Source organism: Doryrhamphus excisus, linkage group LG18 (genome assembly GCF_037039965.1).
Source record: "Doryrhamphus excisus strain RoL-2023G ecotype Guam linkage group LG18, RoL_Dexc_Guam_v1.1, whole genome shotgun sequence".
Taxonomy (NCBI): domain Eukaryota; kingdom Metazoa; phylum Chordata; class Actinopteri; order Syngnathiformes; family Syngnathidae; genus Doryrhamphus; species Doryrhamphus excisus.
In genome coordinates this window covers 14854365-14877026 of record NC_136374.1, presented here as the reverse complement: position 1 = coordinate 14877026, position 22662 = coordinate 14854365, and the positions used below count along the sequence as shown (strand labels likewise).

At 41.6% G+C, this 22662-nt stretch overlaps 1 protein-coding gene across 10 annotated transcripts in view; it reads left to right on the top strand.

The window, feature by feature from the left end:
* The first annotated feature begins 1766 nt into the window (after nt 1-1766).
* Nucleotides 1767-22662, top strand: part of slmapa (sarcolemma associated protein a) — a 33947-nt gene continuing 13051 nt past the window's right edge. For 6 of the 10 annotated variants that reach the window (XM_078798360.1, XM_078798361.1, XM_058054842.2 and 3 more), the window contains exons 1-11: nt 1767-3354; nt 15252-15399; nt 16041-16113; nt 18679-18715; nt 19497-19559; nt 20321-20416; nt 20491-20562; nt 20638-20778; nt 20867-21004; nt 21736-21904; nt 22071-22121. In XM_078798360.1, coding sequence (XP_078654486.1) covers nt 3157-3354; nt 15252-15399; nt 16041-16113; nt 18679-18715; nt 19497-19559; nt 20321-20416; nt 20491-20562; nt 20638-20778; nt 20867-21004; nt 21736-21904; nt 22071-22121 — 1186 coding nt within the window. In that variant the 5' untranslated portion in view covers nt 1767-3156. Of the gene's footprint in view, nt 3355-13265; nt 13534-15251; nt 15400-16040; nt 16114-16989; nt 17355-17435; nt 17458-18678; nt 18716-19496; nt 19560-20320; nt 20417-20490; nt 20563-20637; nt 20779-20866; nt 21005-21735; nt 21905-22070; nt 22122-22662 lie in introns of those variants that run through there. The other 4 variants (XM_058054843.2, XM_058054844.2, XM_058054845.2 and 1 more) reach the window with 4 other exon arrangements.

Below are 22662 nucleotides of genomic sequence, written 5' to 3'. Positions count from 1 at the left end.
AATTTATGGTTGAGCAGTGTGCCGAGGACATGTTGACAACGTCTTTGGACTATGCTTACCATCATGGCTGCCAAACATACAACGGAAGTGGATAGTGAGTTGACAGTGTCATTCATTCTTGTGTCCTTGTTGGAGTCAGTGGAGACTGGGAATGACGTACGCGTACATACGTCATCACGTACGGACGTTGAGTTTTATTAACACACAGCAGTGGAGGTCGGACAAGCTTGGAAAAGTGAACACAGAACGCTTAGCAGTTGAGAATATGACGCATTCTAATGCATTTTATAACAAGAAACACGTTTTAGGTTGAAAATACAGACTTCTTCCTCCATCAAACCCTCGATGATTGTCGACCCCGGTGAAAAGTTAGCTTTTTAATGTTGCGTTCACGAGCAGGAGTGGGTTTAAGTCATTTTACGGTATGAGGGAGTTATCCTTCCATTCTTACTGTGCTGCATTGCCAGCCAGGCATTGATTTGATCTCAGCTTCCAACAGACACATTTCTTGACCTCTAAGTAGAATTTGATCCCCCCTCCCAACTTCCCGCCTCTAAATCAACTCACCAGTGGTGATATCTTATAATGAAACTGTGAAATATTTCAAGTGAGTGTTACATTTGCATCATATCAATTATAATAGATGAGTTTTCCCACTACTGTTGTCAAGTATTTGCTTGTGGGGCCCTGCTGGATTCATTTGTGGTAGGTTAGATCCCTCAGTTCCTTCAGTTCTCTTGAATAACAATCAGATTCCAAGCAATAATAATCTCATCATTACGTAAAGCCAACTGTATGTTGGAAAATGTAAGTATTGTAGAGAGGATGACTTGTATAGTATGGTATAAAACATGCTCAGTAATAGAAAAACATATATTTTAAAGTTGTGTTTTTTATGTCAACAAGTAAATTATTGTTTTCAGATTTTAAGACTGCTAAGACTGTCTTAGCAACATGTTTTTTCGCCGTTTAATAATCATAAAAACACTTTTGCAGGTGTTTAAATATTGACATTCTTACTGGGAAAGCCTATATGATGAAGACTGTAGCAATGGGGTTACTATTGCATTAATTAGAATAATAATTGTGTGAAATTGGGAATGCCGGTGATCAGTAGTTGTTTTTTAAAACTCTGTATTTGCATTGTGGTGGAATGACAGTAAATAAGCTACCAGTTGAGCTCAGATTTATTCAAAATATAGATATGTTTAAGGCATAAATACTTTTACATCCTTTTGTCAGTGTTTTATTACTAGGTTAACTATTAGTATTTAATGTGATAAGGCTGTATCTGCTTGTGTATTCTGTTAAAGTATGATTACATACGGTATATACTGTGTGTACTTTTAATGTAGCTAAAAGTGCATAGTGTGTGTACAATATGTAAATCCAGTGTGAGTTGATGAGCTCAGCAGCAGTAGCAGCCAGTGACGCTGATGTCATCCAGTCCCTGAATTCACAAGTGATGGGAATTTCAGCTCTTTTAAGAAAGCCGCTTCTTTTGGCTCGGCTCCCATGAGAGAATCAACTATTTCGGTTCCCAAATGGTTCCTCGGATTTTTTTGTAGCTAAAATTGATTTATTGTCGAGTTGATTTTAAATGTACAATATAATACATGTCTCTCCGTAGTAGTGTGTTTTGTGTAGCTTTCTGTGTAGTGTTCTTTTAGAGGCATGAAAGATTTGAAAGACTTGAAAGAGTTGAAAGTCTTCATCTCAAAGAGCCATAAAAGTGGATTGTTCACGAATAACCCATCAATCGAATTGCACTGCCAGTCGGCTCTCTCTGATTACACTATGGCCGCCTCGACTCGCCGAGGAGGACAACTTCTACATTCCGACCAGGAAACTGTATCAAGGGGACGGCAATAAGTTGCATTAAACGTGACCTGGACCGGGATAGACGATGACAGCGCAGTCGGTGTCCTGTGCAGGTTTTTTTCTTCTTCTCCTGGATCTCAATGAAGCATTGATGTGATGCATGAGGAGCCAAGAAGAAACTCCCCTGCTTTATTTTTTCCGCGTCCGTTCCTGCGCCGACTGTCACTTAGCCGGCTAGCTGCTAGCTAAGGCAGTTTACACAGCCTCCTGGCTAACGCGCCGCAGTAGCCGAAAAGAGGGGGGCTAGCTCTTTACTTTTGTTAGCTTTGGATAACAAAGATGATATTTCGTTTCCACCTGGTAAGCGAACTAGTAGAAAAGGGTGAGGATAGAACGCTCAGAGGCCCCGGTGATAAGTTTGCGAGCAGTCATTAGCCTAGCCTAGCTTAGCCTAGCTTGGTTTTAGCTTGCTTGGTTCAGCGCCAGAGAGTGAGCTAGCCAATTAGCATTGTAGTTGCACAAGGAAGGCTACTAATCCACAAATCATCCCTGAGTGTTTTGACGTACTGCATTAGCAAGGGTTAGCCATCGGAACCAAAGGGGGGGTTTAACCCCTCTACTTAGCAAACCTTAATTGGTCTCGAGTGTCGTTCTGTAACTCGTGTTTTTTTGGTTTCTTTGCTATGTGTTTTTTTGTAGAACATTAATTGCAAAGCTGTCAGTTTGTGTAGGATAAGAAATAGTTACTATCACCTGTGTGTGTGTGTGTGTGTGTGTGTGTGTGTGTGTGTTCACTGGGGTGGTGTCTTCTGTTAGCTTTGCTGCAAACACTGCAAGAATGGACGCAATATTTCACTGAAGGTTGGACGTTCTATTGACTTTCCTGGACTGGTGGCCAGTTTGAACAGGAGACAGATTTAGGGGTGAGATCGCACTAAGGGCTAAAAGATCACATTAGTCGTCGCTTCCTCCACCCCCCCATCCACACCACCACCCTTGCAGTAGTACTGGAATAGTTTGATGGACGTGGGGGGCTGTTTGCCAGACTGTCCCTTCTATAGTCAGTCATGTATGTCTTGACACATGGCCCCCTCGCCTGTACATAGTGCCTGCTGTTGGAACCTAGCGTGGTTCTGTTGGTGGACGTCTCTTTTACAAACACAAGACAATGTTTATTAGTTAGTGCCTATCCAAAGACGACATTGGAGATTAAACCACACCGGCCACAGATACTGTTGATTATTCATTTGGGGATTGAACGTGACTCCTGCCACTCTGGATCAAGAAAACCTCTCTCACGTGTCCGGTTGGAGTAACACTCTCAAGCCAAAATCAATGCCTTCAGCGCTGGCCGTGTTTGCCTGCCGACCCAACTCGCACCCATTCCAGGAGAGGCATGTGTACCTGGATGAGCCCGTCAAGATCGGCAGGTCGGTGGCTCGGTGTCGCCCGGCCCAGAACAATGCCACTTTTGACTGCAAGGTGCTGTCAAGGAATCACGCAGTGGTTTGGTTCGACCACAAAACCAGCAAGGTAAGAAAAGACCACTAGCCTTTGTACACATTGCTCTGTGTTTCACTATGCTGATATATTTGATTTTGACTTTAATGCCACTTTTTCTGATGGTACCCGCCCATTTCCCTCCCTCTAAACCAATGTGATGCTACACTAAAAAATGGTAAAGAAGGATTGGTGTCTGAAACAGTTATTTTGTCCATCCTTTATATGAATATTAGTGGTTGAATGCTAAGTTAGCCAGTTGCAGAGTGCAAGCAAATTACCCTCACTGTCACTACGTGACTACATGCTATCCCTATCACAGCATATGGATATGGAAAACCAGGGTGGGATTTAATAAGCTCCTTTTTGGATGTATATTTCAATGTGACATCGTATGCAAAACTAACCTAAATACAGGTTTGATAAGTCACCATTACCATCTGACTAAACAAACCACCACCAGGAGGAAAACTGATTAGATTTACATTATAAACGAGTAAAGGACTACTCCAGTGAAAGCACCCTTACACGCACGACCCATTGCCCAAAATGCTGCTCTCGGCAATCCTGCCCGACAGCCTATTTGGGCTGTAAGTCCACAAAAGGCCATCTCAGAGTCTTGAGTCATGTTTAAATTAACCAGCAAGGCCTGTCACCAGCGCTCTAGTACTTTTTTTTTTTTTTTTAACGAGACAATTCCCCCGCAGCACACATTCCCCCTGAGTGTGTGCTTTTAATTAATCCTGAACAAATTCAGTTATTTTAAGGATACACATTCATCACGCGTGAGCTGCGGTCTCGCAGCGTTGAGACACATCCAACATTGTGTTTTGGAAGGTGATAAATAATCGCAAAATAAATACTGGAAATATCCTTCACGCCCAAGGGACTGTGGGGTAAAAAAAAAAGACACAAAAAACCTGAAGAAATATAAAGCCTGGATTGGTTCCGGTTTTGCTTGTACTACCATGCCAAAATAGTTGCTACACAAGTCATGCCAAATTGACAAGTCATTAATCATTTTGATACTGGGCAGTGCTAACCCACTTTAACAGAAGGAAAAGTGCACTTTTTATTAGAATTTTACCCATCATCCAATATCCTTATTTAAGACATGAAAACATGTATGTGTTTTTTCTTTGGTTTCTAAAGATATCAAAACATATAAAAAGAGACAGCTAAGAATACACGTAATGGGACACACCTATTCCACTAATAGTCTTCTGAAAATAGAAGTACCAAAACCTGCATATTAACTAAGCTACAGCGACATTGTTGTTGTTATTGTTATAAAATAAGATGAAAAATAAACAAATCAAGAATAAAGAAAATCAATCAGTAATAAATAAATATAATAATAATTCGGCAAATAATAAAAACTTAAGAAACCACATATAGTTGGTGGGTAGACAAATTATTTTTTTCAGATTAAAACGAACAAAGCATTATTAGAGCCCTGTAGACATGACAAAACACGACTATAGTCACATTTATACTCTTTTTTTTTTTTTTTTTTACAACATATTGCGCAACTGCAGGGTCTTGAGACACATGCTAACTCGAAAACTAGAGAGCTAGCGACTTAAACGGTAGCCTTCAAGTTATTTCCTTTAAACTTAAATAGCCAAAAACTTACCACTTCCACACGGATAGGGAGGATAACTATTAACAGTTATTTAACCTTTAACATGAACATTAATGAAACGTAATAATTTTTTCTGGGTACATGATACCATACAGCATCCATATCAAACTTGCAAACTTGAAACATTAAACTTTCATATCAAGGCGGGGGCCTCAAACTAGCGTCCTGCGGGTCACATTTGGCCCGCGGGCCACGTGTTTGAGACCCCTGCTGTAAGTATTACATGTTATCAGGAATGTATATAAAACCATAAATAATACGCAACCGTTTTAGGCGGAATAGATGTGTCTCATTACGTTTGTGAGCGAGCTGTCTTTTTTTTTAATCTGTTTTGATATCTGTAGAACGCACAGAAAAGAGGCGTATGTACAAAGTCAGATTAGATACACATCTAAAATGGTTCTTTTTAAAATACTTGAGATGAATCACCAGGCCATCCTGCCTTTCAGCATTGTTCCATAACGTGAAATGGCTCCAACACCAAAATGCATGTCTCTGAGAGAAGCTTCATTCCTCAGCAAAAACATGACCTGGTCTGACAATGATTGTTCATTCACAAGCTTGGAAATGTGTGACTTTTAAAGATAAATCAGCAGAGCATGAGCAACGCTGAGCACTCCGAGAATGAGGTGCAAGGCTTAAACATTATTAGGGAATTAAAGTGTTTTTTTTGTCCCCCCCTCCACTTAAAATCCACGCATCAGGGGTCTGAAGTAGACACATCTAATCTGTATGGGTCCTCGTCTGGCATCTGTTGTTGTTGCCTTGCTGCTTGCTCCTGTGGGGAACAGGTTGGACAGGCTGTGAGAGTCACAGGATTAAGCAGCTACATTTTAAAAGGCATGCAGACGCTTATGAAATAGCAGGTTTGATTTCTTTTTGACAGCCAGATTTGACCACACCAACCTATTATTGCATTGTGGATGTGACTGATTATTGTGTTTTATTTATTGCTTGTTGGCTTTTTCCATGCTGTATGATATTTCTTATGAGATGAATTGGAATTTACGACATGTTTACACTGTGCAAAGGTGCACACTAGGGGCGCAACGGTACATATAATCCACGGTGCCGTCCGTACTTTGGTATTTGGGCTGCATTTTCAGTCTTGTTTTGGTACATTTGGGTAAAGAGAACAACTTTTTTGTTTCTCTTTTGGAATAAACTAGAATGTTGGTAACTGGTAACAGTTCCGTTGGCTGATCAGTGACAGGAATATCCCACAAGTACACTCCAAAATCTTGTAGAAGGTAGGCGTGTAACGGTACACCTAATTACGGTTTGGTACGTACCTTGGTTTTAAGGTAAATTTTTGGTACAGCAAGGATCAAAACATAAAACTGATTAGCATTTGTATGAACAGCTTCAATGGAAATGCAAAATAAATAACACCTACTGTTAACCGGTAATTTCGTATAAATACTATTTGAAAAAACAAATTGGAATTGTGTATATAATAGTTAACAATGATTCTTTTCAGGGAAATGTGGATGCCAAGGAATCATGAGCCAATGTTTAGGCTGTACTGTAATTGTTTACAGAGTAGATATAGTACGTGACTATGAGCAGTTATACTTCCTGTCCCTCACTTAATGTCGACCCTGTGGGAATTTGGAAACACTCTAATGTACCAAATGCTCCATATTGACGAATCCGAACTTGGTGTTATATCTGCATACTGTATGATTTTCATTTCCTATAATTTAAATGAAGTGTCCCATTACTTTTCCTCCATATGTGGCGGTGTATCGCCAGGCTGCTGTATTATTTTAATGGGAGTGTTTATTTATTCATGACATCTCATCAGTAGCATCTGTCTGCCTACGTTCAGTGAGTACACATTGTGACGGCACACTAAAAATACTGCCAGTAGTACATACTGCCGGGCAGAAGGGTAACGTTTGTGGAAGCACACAGGAATGAGGTAGCGGCTCGTTTGCTCAACCGTGACTTCATAACTGTAGCTTCCTCTTGCAGTAAGAACGTTGTTTTTTTTTTCACATGCACGTTACATGTGTTCCATAACCTAGCCATAGTGTCACTTTGTGCTAATCTGATGACAAGGCCAGGCTAGGATGTGCGGAGGTATGCTTTTTTCTGCTGTTTCTCAAAGAGGTAAAGTGGGGGCCAACAGGTGAGGGCGGATGCTGGGTGTGGTGATGGATTGAACCGGTCATTCGGGTCAGTGATCTGGGAGATTGCTTCATTGTGGATGTGGACATTGTGCGCAGCAGAGCAGAGACCTTCTGTTTGATTGTATCACCGGCCTCCATAAGACTGAGCCGCTACTCCTGAAATATGTTTATTTATCTCCAAGACAAGGACAATTAGCAATCATTTGTAGAAAAATCTATATTTATTTATTGACGTTTGGGTGTGTTTGCCTTGAGTGGAGCTCGAGAAAGTCAGTGTTGTTAATATCGGATTTATTTACACAACAGCAATGTGGATTTGCTGTGAACATCAAGTATTCACCGTCTGCACCTTGGAGTGTAAAGAAAGGTGTCTACATCACCAGCTTTTTTTCCCCAACAGTCTTGAAATTGCATTTCAGCACTTCTCTTGAGGAAAAAATCGAAAAGATTTTTGGAAACATTTCATTAGTAATCTATAATCCCTCATGCTGACCTCCATAATCGTGACTTCTGTGAAGGAATGGATATCCGAAAGCTTCTTTAGACAATGAAGCGTGTTCTTGTTTAAGGAGCAGTATGTTTGCATCCAGCTGCTTCTTCCTTTATAACCCCAGAGGTCCTGAGAACCACAGCGGTCGTTAAGATTTACAAAAAAAAAAAAAGACAGAGGATGTCTCGTCTTGACTCGGCTTGTCTTTGCTGTGTCATTGCTAGCCGCTTACTTCCTCTGTTGCTGCGAAATGCTCGGCTAGGGAAAAGGTTGAAGATGTGATAAGATGATGCTGTGGGGCCTTCACTTTATCTCATTAAAAAAAAAAACAGTTTGTTTACGGTACCACACTGAACTGATCAATGGAGGAACTAACTAACTTCCTTTATTTCGTTGTTGAGGTAAAAAAGAAGCCCTTTTGTAGTCCTTGCAGACCTGAACTACGCAGATAGACTGAAGGCAAGACCGAGGTCATCACGTTTGGCACCCCCCCCGAAACATCTACCGCTAAGGACAGCAGCGGGAAATGCTCGAATGGAGCTGGACTTTAGGACAAGGGACTGGTCTAGAGATCCCAAAATAGCATGAATGGCATTTCAGGGCTCTACATTAAAAACAAAAATTACTTGCCCATGGGGAATCCTTAAGGTGAGAACTACTTGCCCGAAATTGCCCGAATATGCTGATAATTCATCAGATAATAGTACTGATGCATTGTATTTGGAGGAATGTCTGAAACGTATGTAAACATGGCATGCCATACTACCTTACACATCGTAGTCATAGTAAGCGGTGATATTTTTGCATAAGATATTTATAAGTTGTGCACCACAAGGAAGTTGTTGAAGAATTAGACGATGTTGGCAGGGACGCCATGATAGATGTTTTCCTAGTCAAACCATCGCTGATTGGTTGATCGCAAACAAGAACGGGTGTGGGTAAAACACAGACTGCGGACCGCGGTCTAAATAAACGATTCTGATTGGTCCAATTTCAAGATTCGCAAGGATTGGTTTGCAAATTACCACCGGAATTACGCAGTCCGTGTTGTACCAACACCCAACAAGAACCGCTTTAAAAAAAAATCTTGGCAGTATGGTATGCCAAAGTGCACTTGCCCGACGGGAATATCACTGATTGGATTTACTTGCCCCAATTTTGTTTTAACTTGCCCCGGGCCATCGGTACATCGTTATTGTCGAGCCCTGCATTTGGAAATCTGGACAAAAATCAGCTTCTTCCAAGCAATCATCGGGTTTGTCCTCATCTTCGGCCTTGAATCATGGATGCTGAAAGTCCTCCTTGCAGAAGTCTATGGACAGGTGACCATATCGAGCACATTAGCAACAAATGCCTGTGCCAAGAGTTACCGCGGCTGAGTGACAAAGTGGCCTTCAAGAGGATGAAATTGGCAGGTCATTCATTGAAATCTGGTACCTCAATCCAACCTATGGGTTAAGACCTCGGGCTTTAATAACAGTGCCAACATATACTGTATTTTGTGATGAAAATAATATCACAGACAACACACATACAGGTATGTTTATTTTTTCACATGACTGTATAGCTGTCACATGCAAGTAGTGCAGCAGTCATCATCCTGGCATTCTACTAGTAATCCACTCAGGCAGATATGTAGCAGATTAAAGCAGATTTAGGACTCTGTGTAATGTTACAGGGTCACTTATTAGTTTTGCATCAGCGTCACTCGCTCATCTGGCGGTTATGCGCACAGCGAGCCAGAACACACGGCAGTTGACCGGGTCGCTACAAGGGGTAGAAGTGTACTTTCACTACTGCTGTAGTGTTGTTGTTTTCAATTTCTTTACAGGGTGGTACATGAACAGTTTCAGGCTTTTCCAGCTCAAGATCCGAACTGGTTCCTCCAAGTATCTGACCAGAGTTACGTAAAGCTAACGCTACTTACATGTCGGCTATGTCTACTGCTGGAACAGCTTAAGCTCATCCTTATAATACACCTTGTCCAATCAATCTCTCCAACTGCTCTCTCAATTGCTTTCACTTCCTGGTGCATTCCTGCTTTTTGGGAGAGGAAAATCCCCCGTGAATATTTAATTATTCATATCGAGTGTAACATTTGAAGCCTTAAAGCTCTTACACCTTTTTTAGATTTCCACTGGTTTAAAGTAAAGTCCTGCTTTGTTTATGTCATGTTGCTCAGTCTCTTTTTCAGGGAATTAAGAGTTAAGACGTGAGAAGAATGCTGGGAAAACATAGCCGATAAGCAACATGTGAATGAATGAACTATTTGAGCACTACCAGCTCGAAGCCTGGTGGTTTTGTAGGAACGTAAATACCAGGCGACATGTGCAAACTTGTGCTGGGTACTGCCGAGTCAACCTGAATGAAAACGTGCCAAGGCATTGTGGGTTTCTTGCACTGTTTATACTTCAATGTTGACTCTTTTTTTCCGCTGTGTTAAAGTGTCACAAATCAATGACATGCTTGGAGGTGATGGGCTACCAAAGTGGTCGGTCGAGCTTCAATTGCGAAGTCGTTTCCACCTTCACCACCACCACCGTTTCTGGTGTTTCAGGATGTCTATTTAAGTAAGAGGAACACACCCTACCGTAGATGAGTCATTAAATAGCTGTCTGCTTCAGGTAAGGTGGCACACAGGCGGAAGATTTCTGGAAAAAGGTATGGAATTGTGAAATGTCACATCTGTAGGAACCTTGGAGGGACTTGTTGAAAGTCTAGAGCAGGGGTCTCAAACTCAATTTACCTGGGGGCCACTGGAGCTAGGGTCTGGGCGAGGCTGGGCCGCATCAGGTTTTCAAAAAAAAACAACGCATTTATTAAAAACAGAAAAATTAATAAACTTTGCTTTGGTTCCGATTTTCGACAAGAAAAGCTCTGATAAAACATTCCACTGTTCTTAAATTTCTTAATTTTTATTTTTCTACACAAAATAAGAAATAAAATAAATAAACAAATCAAGAATAAAGAAAATCAATCAATCAGTAATAAATAAATATAATAATAATAATAAAACGGCAAATAATAAAAACTTAAGAAACCACATATAGTTGGTGGTTAGACAAATTATTTTTTTCTGATTAAAATGAACAAAGCATTATTAGAGCCCTGTAGACATGACAAAACACGACTATAGTCACATTTATACTCTTTTTATTTACAACATATTGCACAACTGCAGGGTCTTGAGACACATGCTAACCCGCAAACTAGAGCGCTAGCGACCTAAACGGTGGCCTCCAAGTTATTTCCTTTAAACTTAAAAAGCCAAAAACGTACCACTTCCACATGGATAGGGAGGATAACTATTAACAGTTATTTAACCTTGAACATGAACATGAATCAAACGTAATAATTTTTTCTGGGTACATGATACCATACAGCATCCATATCAAACTTGCGCGGGCCGCACTAATATTAAACTTTCATATCAAGGCGGGGGCCTCAAACTAGTGTCCTGTGGGCGACATTTGGCCCGCGGGCCGCGTGTTTGAGAACCCCTGGTGTAGAGTTTATCAAATAGAAGCTCTCTGAAGATGAGGTGTGATTTGTATTTGGGCGGGATGCATGTGTACCCCTCCTCATTAGAACCTTATAAAAAGGAACTTGGCTCACAGGAAAACAAATGCTTTTTTTGGTCCCTGTTTTTTTAAATGGCACAGTTTGGAAAGTATAGTCTGGATAACTGGAGGAAGGAGGAAAAAGGCATGTAGTGTCCCTGAGAAATGTCACGTTAGTGGGTGTAGAAATATGGCAGATGTGGGTTAAGAAATGTCAGTCATTTGCATGACAATTGTTTCATTCATGAAAGCAGAAATCAGAATTTATGTAGTACAATGGTGATTTAGCTTAGCATGTCTGCAGTAGTCTTCAAGAACTGTCTTCAGTGGTTGCTGTGTTGCACATTGTGGCATTGTTGTTAGCACATCTGCTTCCCAGTCAGAAGGTTTAATTCAAATCTGCGTTGCGACACTTCTGTGTTGTGTTTACAAGTTTTCCCTGAACTTGCAAGAATTTTCTCCATCCTAAAAACATACATTTTAGTCGAATTGGAGACTTTAGATTGATTATTTGTTGGTATGTGTGATTTACCGGAGACGGTTCGCTTCTAGAGTCAGCAGGGATAGGCTCCAGCTCACCCATAACCTTAATGAGGATAAGTGGTGCAGAAAATGAATGAATGGATGGGTGGATGAATGGGATGCTGCATTGAATGCAAGAAAAAAAATAGACCAAGGAGACATGTACAACATTTTTGGCCACAGGGTTTTTTGACATTTGTTTGTAAAGTGCGGGTGTCACGTTATACCCACCACACGAGACGAGAAAATACACAATATTGGGTTCGGGAGAACGAGACAAGTCGATATTTCAACAGAATTCTTCAGAAAAATATGATGACAAATTATTGGATTGGAAAAACTGACTTCTTGAACTTTCATTCATTCATTTTCCACCGCTTTTTCCTCACGAGGGTCGCAGGGTGGGGTTGGGGGGGGTTGCCGGAGCCCATCCCAGCCGTCTTGGGGCGAGAGGCAGGGTGACTTCTTGAACTTGTTTCCCCAAATTGAAACAAAAACTAAAATAAGTAAAAATGACAGCAGTTCTATCTGCTACTACTAATCATTCATTCATTCATTCATTCATTTTTTACCGCTTATCCTCACGAGGATTGTGGGTGTGCTGGAGCCTATCCCAGCTGTCTTTGGGCAAGAGGGTCCCAGCCAATCACAGGGCACATATAGACAAACAACCATTCACACTCACATTCATACCTATGGACAAATGGAGTCGCCAATTAACCTAGCATGTTTTTGTGATGTGGAAGGAAACCGGAGTGCCCGGAGAAAGCCGGTATTGATTGGTGGCCGATCTGTAATATACAGACTCCAAACTAACAACACTGAAATGCAACAAAATGGCGAGCAGTGAAGCGTGCAAGCATATTCAAGAGTCCAATTTCATGCTGAGTATGACAGTTTTGTACATGTTGGCAGGTCTGCATAATATTAAAAAGTCCTCTGTGCCTTTCGCGCCCCCGATTGCGTTACCCCCCTCGGCGGGGACACTATGTGATAACCTAGTATAAAGGTTATATTGTTGCTGCAATGTCTATCACTTATATGGCATTGGAACCATGGATGCCTGGCTTTGGGATTACTGTCACGTCGAGTAGTAGCGCCATGGCAAAGGGACATCTTGTATGTGACCTGTGATTGACAGGTATTCACCCAGGGTGTACCCTGCCTTTCCGTATCCTCACTCAGCTGGGATGAGATGGTTCTACACAGGACAAATATTTTAGAAAATGTGTAATGGAAGATTTGCTGATGAAATGAGAACTCTGTAGTACTGTAGTAGTAAATGCTGTCATTGTGTGCCTTATAGTACTAAGCTATACTCTATGTATTTTCTGACGCATAATGTGTGTGTGAGGTGTTGCTGGGTGAAAAGCTCTAAAGTTAGGTCCCTCCTTTCTTGTCTCCAGGTTACCATGGGGACAGGAGGTGTGTGTTTGTGTGTGCACACGTCTGCGTGCGTGTGTGTGTGCTGCGGGTGGTTGTTGGTTGGGTGGCGTTTCGTAGCACACTGCAGTCTGATGAATGGTGAGATCAGTGAAACAGTCTCTCTCTCTCTCTCTCTCTCTCTCTCTCTCTCTCTTCGCCATCTCTTATTTAGTTTTCCTTTAGCTCCGCCTCCACCGCCTCCTCCTTCCTCCCCCTCCTCCCCGCTTCTGCGTCTTGCTCTCTGGTAGATCAACACTTGATTTCAGTGAGAATGAAGAGCTGATGGATGAAGCCCCTGATGGACGACACCACTATCAGGCCTCAGGCTCTGAAATCAGGCTGTGCAGTTTGTGTGTGTGTGTGTTTGTGTGTGTACTCGTTTGTCCAGTACCCTGCCCGCATCGTCTTATGTGTCTTTGCGTTTTGCTGACCTCTGTAAGTATGTGCTTGACTTTCACATGCCATTGCTGAGTGACGTGCACATGAATGTGTTGTTGATTATCTTCTCGATGTTTTTTTGGTATGTGTGTGTGTGTGTATGTGTGTGTGATGTGTTGCTATGTCATAATTCCTGTTTGAGGAGAAACATGCAGCTGTGTTGTTTATGTTGTTGTGTATCTCCAGACACAATAAGTTGACCGGAGGTACAAATACAGCAGACAAAATCCATTACCCTCAGAAATTGCGTCTAAATACTGATATTTTGCCATATATTATAGCAAGACAGACACCATGGAACTATGCCCCCAGTTCACCATGAACAGAACAGCGCAGGGCAATCTTAATTGGACAAATAGATAATTTTTTCAATTTATAGCTAACATACGTACTTTGCTATGTCTGCCAGAAGCTGTTCCCCACAACAGTACATATTCTATGGCCAACACACAAAAACAATCCAGTTCTCTGGCAGTTCTCTGATCTGCCCAGTTATAACCAAAAGATGGTATATACTTTGTTTCAACAGACAGTAAAGTACCTAAACCTTCTTAGTCATTTGAACAGAATATTTATGTGGACAACATAGTTCAATTTAGTTATTTATTGCGATTTAAATGAGAGGAATGATAATCATAAAACTTGTGATTGTTTTTTTTTTTTTAATTATTCGCTTATTTTATGTCCATGAGGTCGATTATAGATATACTTAGTGTTCTCTGAATTGTGGATGGTCTGTTCCATGTCTGAATGCTTTTACATAGCTTGCTGTTCTCTAGCATGGGGCTGGGCAGCCTGGAACCCAAACAGCATCCCTCTGGGAGCAATCTGTTAGCGCCCTGCAATGTGGTTGTCACCGTATTGATGTTTGATTCTGGTTTCATGATATTAAGATGTGTTGAGGCATGATGAAGATGACTGTGGGCCAATTGTAATTGAACCCATCTTATTGGTCCGTACGTGGATCACACGTCTTTGTGGGTTTTAACGCTCAGCTCCTTGTTGGAGGATAGCAGGTTATGTGGGGGGGTCCCTATCAGTGGAACTTGGGGCCTGTAGATTTGGGGCTTGATGAGGGGTAGTTGATGCGCTTTGGCTTTGTCCAGAGAATAGAGGCTGTGATATTTTTATGAACGATTCTTTCATGATTCTCCATCTTTGCACAGCTTTCCCCTCTTTAAATCTTCAATGCAGTCACATTTCTAGTAGCTCGAGCTCTGAGTTTGGAACCTTTTTCGTGTCTCACTACACACACTTATCCACCTTCCGCCATCCCTTGCTTATTCAATCAGCAGCTAGAACGCATTCTATGTACATTCACGAACTTCCTGTGAGTCAGACATTCCAAACTCTTTTTGAAAATGCACATTTCCTCCACTTCGGTGTTAATTAAAAAAAAAAAAAAATCCCTGAGCTCACAGAAGGGAACCGTAGCAAGGAAGTTGAAGATCCGGAGCTGCGGGTTGCCGACGGGCTAAACCAATCAACAGTGATTAACTTTGACAAGATGATTGACAGAACACTGACAAAGCCTTTAGCGGGGCAGCAGTTGTTATTCTTTAATCTTAAAGACTGTGTTAAATTTCCTCCAGGGAACAAAAAAGATATACTGTAGATGCATGTTCATTTTCAAACTAATATCCTCTCAGAATCAGCAGTTGTCTAATCATATGTATATGTATATATATATATATTTTTTTACTTCTCTGTTTCAGTTCTACCTGCAGGACACAAAAAGCAGCAATGGCACGTTCATCAACAGCCAGAGGTTGAGTCGTGGCTCAGAGGAGAGTCCACCGTGCGAGGTCCTCTCTGGAGACATCATTCAGTTTGGCGTCGATGTCACTGAGAACACACGCAAAGGTACATGGCGGGTACACATTCAGTACACACATCCATTGAATGAGACGCACTGCCTGTCACAGTATATAATGTACTGTATAATAATGTCACTATATATGTTTATTACTGACTCATGTTTTGAATCATTTCATATTGTGCAGCTGTATCTAATGATGCGTCCTGTGAGTGTGTGATAAGAAATTATAATTTGCTAAATGTGATTATGGAAAGTTTATTAAAACGGACAGTCTGACCTCACTTGATGTTATGTGCTCATGCATACGGGCGGAATTTGAATCATGACTTATAATAACCCTTAAGGGGACCTTGCAGCTCACCTCAAAGGTGTCATATAAATACGCTCACACACACACACACACACACGCACAATATGGAGTGGACATTTAGGTCAGATTTTCAGCTCCACTACCAAAACCTTTCAAATTAGAGTTCCAGAACAAATTTAATCCTGCACGTTAACCTAATTCTTCAAGGTTTCTCCTATCACAGGTTAATATCAAAACAACTCTTCGTGTAAATATTTTCCTGTAGAGCCGAACACAAACCTGGGAACCACCTTGATGAGTATCCAATGGAAAAATGTTGGCTATAAGACGCAGTATGTTAACGTTAAGTAACATGTTGCTATTCTGTGTCTCCAGTGACACATGGCTGCATCGTGTCAACAATCAAACTGTTCCTGCCTGATGGGATGGAGGCACGCAGACGAAGCGAGTAAGTGCTCACTTTAATTGTACCCGTTTTACTTTTTCCAATATTTTTTAATAATATCTATACACATTTTACCCCCGTCATGTGTGCTTTTTGTGTCTGTAAATAAAATGTCAATGCAGCAATCCTTCCATTTATCGATGAAATACATCATTGGATAATTTGAATGGGATGACAGCATCTGCACACATTACTACAAAATCCCCAACAAACTGTAATCCTCATGCTTGTGGTTGAGTCCCAGACGCAATTCCACTCGCTTAACAATTGGTAAAACACACTCATACAGCCCGGGTCTCACACACACATAGCCGCACTAGCATGCTCTGCTAAACTAAGCTAACCCACCCAGTTGGCCAGTGTTTTATCATGTGTCTGCTTTGATATGTTTAGTTCAGGAAGGCGCGGGTTAGTATTTGTGAAGTGTTTCTGCCATGAATGAGTGATCTGCTAGCGAAAATGTTTCTTCTGAGCATTTCATTCTCATTACTCCACGATTAAACAAACTATTCTTTTCAATACAATAGTCATTTTTTGACGGTCTGCCGTATGAACCAGCGTTTGGTTTATAAAACGTATGGTAATTAAAACACACATGTTGATGTAGAAAGTCACCAAACCCCTGCCTGTATCTGCTGACGGCATGTAAGATAGCACATCTGGATAATACGGTTCAAACTGGATTATTGTCGGGTGTAAACGTCTAATAAAACTGGGCCGGATTAGAATATGATCAAAGCAGCATCTGCTTGCACAATCTTACAAAAATGAAGTCCCGACTAAAAATATTTAGATATTCCAGGATACCAGTGCTTTTTTTTTTCTCCCTCTTATCCACCGCAATGCTTCTTGTAGTTGTCAGTGGTGCGTTCACAGCTCCTCTTCCAGGTAGGTGGAGCCTTTTGAGAATTGATTAGTCTGCTTGAGCCACGCCCCGGTCATTTAACACCTGATGAGTTATCTAGTGTAGCTTTTTTATAGTGTGTGTCATACACCATCAAGTTAGTGAAGAGGCATAGCTTGCCTTGCGGGTCTGAGGTGAGCTTGAACCAACAAAAGTGCAAAGAAAGAATGATTGTTATGCTATGACTCACCTGTCAACAGAGCAAGTAGGGAGGACTTAGCTGTGTGACCTAAAATCCGAGAAGTAACAACGTCCGCGCTCATTCAAGCAAGAAGGAGAAGATTGAACTTTGTCTCGTATGAGCTTGTGATTTGACACATGCGGCAGGAAAACCGTACAGGTAACGTCTCTACCTTCCGCAACCTGATAGTGAGGACTTTTGTTCTTTTCCATACGTAGCTGAAGTGCTACATCCAGACCTAATACTGGGTCGGAATTCAGAAGTAACTGACAGCTTGCGAAACAGCACTGAATTGATCTGATTGTGGTTGTTGGTTCTCTCTAAAAAAACAAAAAACAGATTGTAAAGTTGACGTTTTGCTGTCAGAATATCATTCCATGCTGCACCTACTATATCAAAACAAATTCCTAGTATGTGTTTGATCATACATGGCAATAAACCTTTTCTGATTCTGATTCTGATAAAACATGTAACAGATACTGGAGTTCTATCTCAAAGATACAAGCATGTGTGACAAAAGTCAAATACAAATGTATCTAAAAATATTATATCTGCAATATTTACTACAATACAAGGATGTTTGGATCATAACTGTATAAATATATATATATATATATATATTCTGCGAGTGGTGTAATTTCCTCATAGTTGTTTCTGGAGGTGCTGCTGTCTCCTCCTGTTAGCTCCGTGTTACACATTAACAGTCACCTCTTACATCGCCGAGTTTACCTTTGTCCCACAACTCTTGCTTTCTCCTCACCATTACCCACCTTTAGGGCCTTTCTCCACCACAATGCAGCAAGACAATCACATTGCCGTGGCGTGTGATTTAAATTAAATGGGCAGGCTGTTCCTAAGAGTAGACAACATGGCAGCTGAACAATTGATGAATCGATGATTCATTGGTTAACCACTATTTTGCTATTTAATTGTTTTTTGAGGGTGGCACGGCGGTCGAGTGGTTAGCGCGCGGACCTCACAGCTAGGAGACCAGGGTTCAATTCCACCCTCGGCCATCTCTGTGTGGAGTTTGCATGTTCTCCCCGTGCATGCGTGGGTTTTCTCCGGGTACTCCGGTTTCCTTCCACATTCCAAAAACATGCTAGGTTAATTGGCGACTCCAAATTGCCCATAGATATGAATGTGAGTGTGAATGGTTGTTTGTCTATGTGTGCCTTGTGATTGGCTGGCGACCAGTCCAGGGTGTACCCCGCCTCTCGCCCAAAGACAGCTGGGATAGGCTCCAGCACCCCCCGCGACCCTCGTGAGGAAAAAGCGGTAGAAAATGAATGAATGAATAATACTCGCAGTATTAGTAGATGTTAGTAGTATTCGTGGATGATTCTACATGCTGTTTTACAGTTTCTATGTAAGGTGTATGGATATGTGAGAACACAATTATTAGTGTTTTCTTTAGTAGTTCCTCTTGTGTGTCTTCCCTCCCTTCTGTTTCCATGGTGACCAAGTTTCCCTTCTCTTGCAGTGTCATCCAGGCTCCGCTGCCGCTGCCTGTAGACAAGGTAAGGACAAAATGTGCCTGATGTGTCGTCCTGTCACACGTGATGATGCGTCCTCTCTCTCTTGTGTGTGTTCCACCAAAGTGGAGTAGTCAGCTGCTAACAGGAATGTGTGGATTCTTGCCGGCCTCTGCTGCCACATACTTATGTCATGTGGGTTCAGATGAAAACACTCATGCTGAAAGAGCTGTTATGATTTTGACCCTTCGATGCTTGTCTCTTTTCTCTGTTTTTTCCTTGCTTGTGTCTGATGGGCATTACCTCACCGAACTGAGCAAAGCCAACCTTTTATAGTAACATTCTTTAGAAGCTGGCCTGTTTACTTCATAAGTGGATTCGATGAGAGCGTGCACATAGGTCCTCCTCGGTTCTCCTTTGACTGTAAAAGTGAACACGTTAAGAGTTTTTTCTCCACCAGCTGTGCGATGAAGGTTGGGTGTTTTGTTCTGTCTCCAAACAGTCGCAACAACAGTGCCTCAGTGTAACCTGTACGAGGAATGTGGTTTGTGTGTGCGTCTGTGTGTGTGTGTGTGTTAACTCTAGTCTCTGTGTGACTACATTTGAGCCACTTCTCTAACACATTTAAGCATTATTAGGTCCCGCGCCCCCCCAGGTCACGTATTGTGACTGATTTAAATACATGTTAGGTTACATTTCTCACAGTATTTAGCCCGATGTTGTTAATGTGGTGATTTTAATGTGTGATTATTTTTCTGTATGCCTTCCTGTAATCGAAACACTGTCGATATTTAACAAAAAAATAATAAAATTGTTTGTTTTCCAGGTTGCAGCCAACACTCCCAGTATGTATTCTCAGGAACTGTTCCAGCTTTCCCAGTATCTACAGGTAACACAGCGACACCCATTGCTTGTCCTTTACAATTACACCTCTAACGAGGGATGTCCTGATCCACATTTTTTTGCTTCTAATTCGATCCGATTTTTTTTTGTATTCTTGCTCATCCGATCTGATCCGGTACAAGTTTATTTTTATTTTTATTTTTATTTTTATTTTTAATAATGACAATAATACCAATCATTAATAATAATAATAATAATACCAGTAATAATACCAATCATTAATAATAATAATAATAATAATAATAATAATAATAATAATAATAATAATACCAGTAATAATACCAATCATAAATAATAATAATAATAATAATAATAATACCAATCATAAATAATAATGACAATAATAACAATCATTAATAATAATAATAATAATAATAAGCTTTTGTTACAAATATGAATTTGTGGAATTGAATATGGTTATGAAAATAGCTACTCAAAGCATTAAATTAAACTTTATTATGCAGCATGACCAACTATATTATTTCACTTTTGTAACAAACCCCTGTGAATCAGGTTAGATGAAATTGGGAAAAATAGGTGTGCTAAAATACTTTAATGTAGGCCTTATCATTTGACATGGTTATAGATAAATATGTGGTGTGATTTAAAATATCTTACCTCAAACTAGTGATCCCAAAGCAAGCATGTTTAATGACAAAAGTGCATCCAAAGCCTAATTAGACCATGACTGATTGTTCCCACTTGATGAGCTGACTCTGTGCTATTTGTTGTATATCTCTCTGCCAGGAGGCCTTACACAGAGAGCAAATGTTGGAGCAGAAGCTAGCCACTCTGCAGCGTCTGCTCGCTACCACTCAGGAGGCCTCGGAGAACAGCTGGCAGGTAGGAAAAACTGAAATTGACAACAATCAGGTTTTTTTCTTGGACGTGTAAACTAAAAATATTCCTCAAATCAGGCTCTGATTGATGAAGACCGTCTGCTGTCCAGATTGGAGGTGATGGGCAGTCAGCTGCAGGCTTACTCAAAGGTGAGACACTCTCTAGTAACAGTATGATGGAAAAACCTTTGCTCACTTGTTCCGTTCCTTTCGTGTTCCTCTCAGTCCCAGACCGAGGACGGCATTCGAAAAGAGCTTCTTGCTCTCCAGGATGACAAACACAACTATGAGACCACGGCCAAGGAGTCTCTCAGGAGAGTCCTGCAGGAGAAGATCGAGGTGGTCAGGAAGCTTTCAGAAGTGGAGGTGGGACCTACACACGAGTTCCACAATCAATTTCTGTTTTTTCTGATGTTGGCTGAGCCAAGCTATGTATGACTGCTGGCTCCCACAGCGCTCGCTTAGCAACACGGAAGACGAGTGCACACATCTGAAAGAAATGTCTGAGAGGAGCCAGGAGGAGCTGAGGGAGCTGGCCAACAAGTACAACGCTGCCGTCAATGAAATCAAGGAGCTCACCGACAAAATAAAGGTAGGCTGCCGTGTATAAATGTGAATCCCTTTGATAGTTTAAGTAGATGTGACACTGCGGAAGCTCTAAATAAAAGCCAGATAAATTGGAATAATGTTTAGGAAAAAGAAAACTGCTGCGTGAACTAATGTGAAGAGACTCACTGTAAGATTAATGCAGTAATATGTGCATTTTCATCACACATAATTTACCTATTTTGATTAGAATGTTAAATGTTACTTAGAAAAGGCCTGTATGCTAGAGTAGTTCAATTTCACTTCTCTCCTTTTTTGGGAAATTGTGGTAATTTTTGGGAATTTTTGGGAAATGGCGGGCGAGTGGTTAGTGCGCAGACCTCACAGCTACGAGACCAGGGTTCAATTCCACCCTAGGCCATCTCTGTGTGGAGTTTGCATGTTCTCCCCGTGCATGCATGGATTTTATCCGGGTACTCCGGTTTTCTCCCACATTCCAAAAATTAATTGGCCATTCCAAATTGTCCATAGGTATGAATGTGAGTGTGAATGGTTGTCTATATGTGCCCTGTGATTGGCTGACCACCAGTCCAGGGTGTACCCCGCCTCTCGCCCAAAGATAGCTGGGATGGGCTCCAGCACCTCCGCGACCCTCTTGAGGAAAAAGCGCTAGAAAATGAATGAACCATCTTCTGACCAGTCTACTGCTTAATGCTACTTTAACCTCACTCCCAACCATTTCCTCAACTATTGTCTCCACCCGTCGTCCTCCTGTAGGTAGCGGAGGGCCGCCAAGAGGAGCTGACCCAGCGAGGGGCGTCGGAGAAGCGAGAGTTGGAGCTGCGGATCGAGGAGATGGAGGAGAAGGAGCAGGTTCTCCAAGCTCGCATCGAGGCTCTACAGGCCGACAACGACTTCACCAATGAGAGGCTCACAGCCCTGCAGGGTACACAAAGACACAACGAACGTCCTGCTTTAACTTGTAACACATTCGACAACACAACCCCCCCCCCGCACAGTGCCAGCCAATCAAGCATCAAACATGCCGTAAACTGCAGGTCAGCACATTGACAAGTCGCTTTTATGAGTCAGTAGTTCTTTCTCGTTCACAGTGCGTTTAGAACAGCTACAAGAGAAAAGCAGTAAGGAAAACAACAGTCTAGGTGAGTCCTCATCTTCTTTGGGGGAGGGACCCTCTTATTTCTGTCTTCTGTGGCTGCTTGCTTCATCTCCACGTCCTGCATGCATTAATGCTGCATGACAACTTCCTGCATGTACATCCAAACTTTTCACTGGTGCTTGTGGTCTATCTCTGTCCATTTGTGTGATGGTGTCCATCACCACCTCCTTTCTTCTTCTTCTTCTTCTTGTTGGGTGATCACATCCACATGGAGGGTTGTTCATAGAGAAGCCACCAGAACGGTTATGGCACCAACTGGTGCGCATCCTGCATCCTTCGTTAAAGTACTTCTCTGTCCCGGTTTACTGTTGTTGGTGTAGTTTGGTAATGGTAATGGTTTTATTTCATTTGAACGTGCATCAGATTACAATTGAATGCATCACATAATCAGTTCACAGTTCCACATATCCAAAAGGAGTAGGAAGAAGCATTCATTCATTCATTTTCTACCGCTTTTTCCTCACGAGGGTCGCGAGGGGTGCTGGAGCCTATCCCAGCTGTCTTCGGGCAAGTGGCGGGGTACA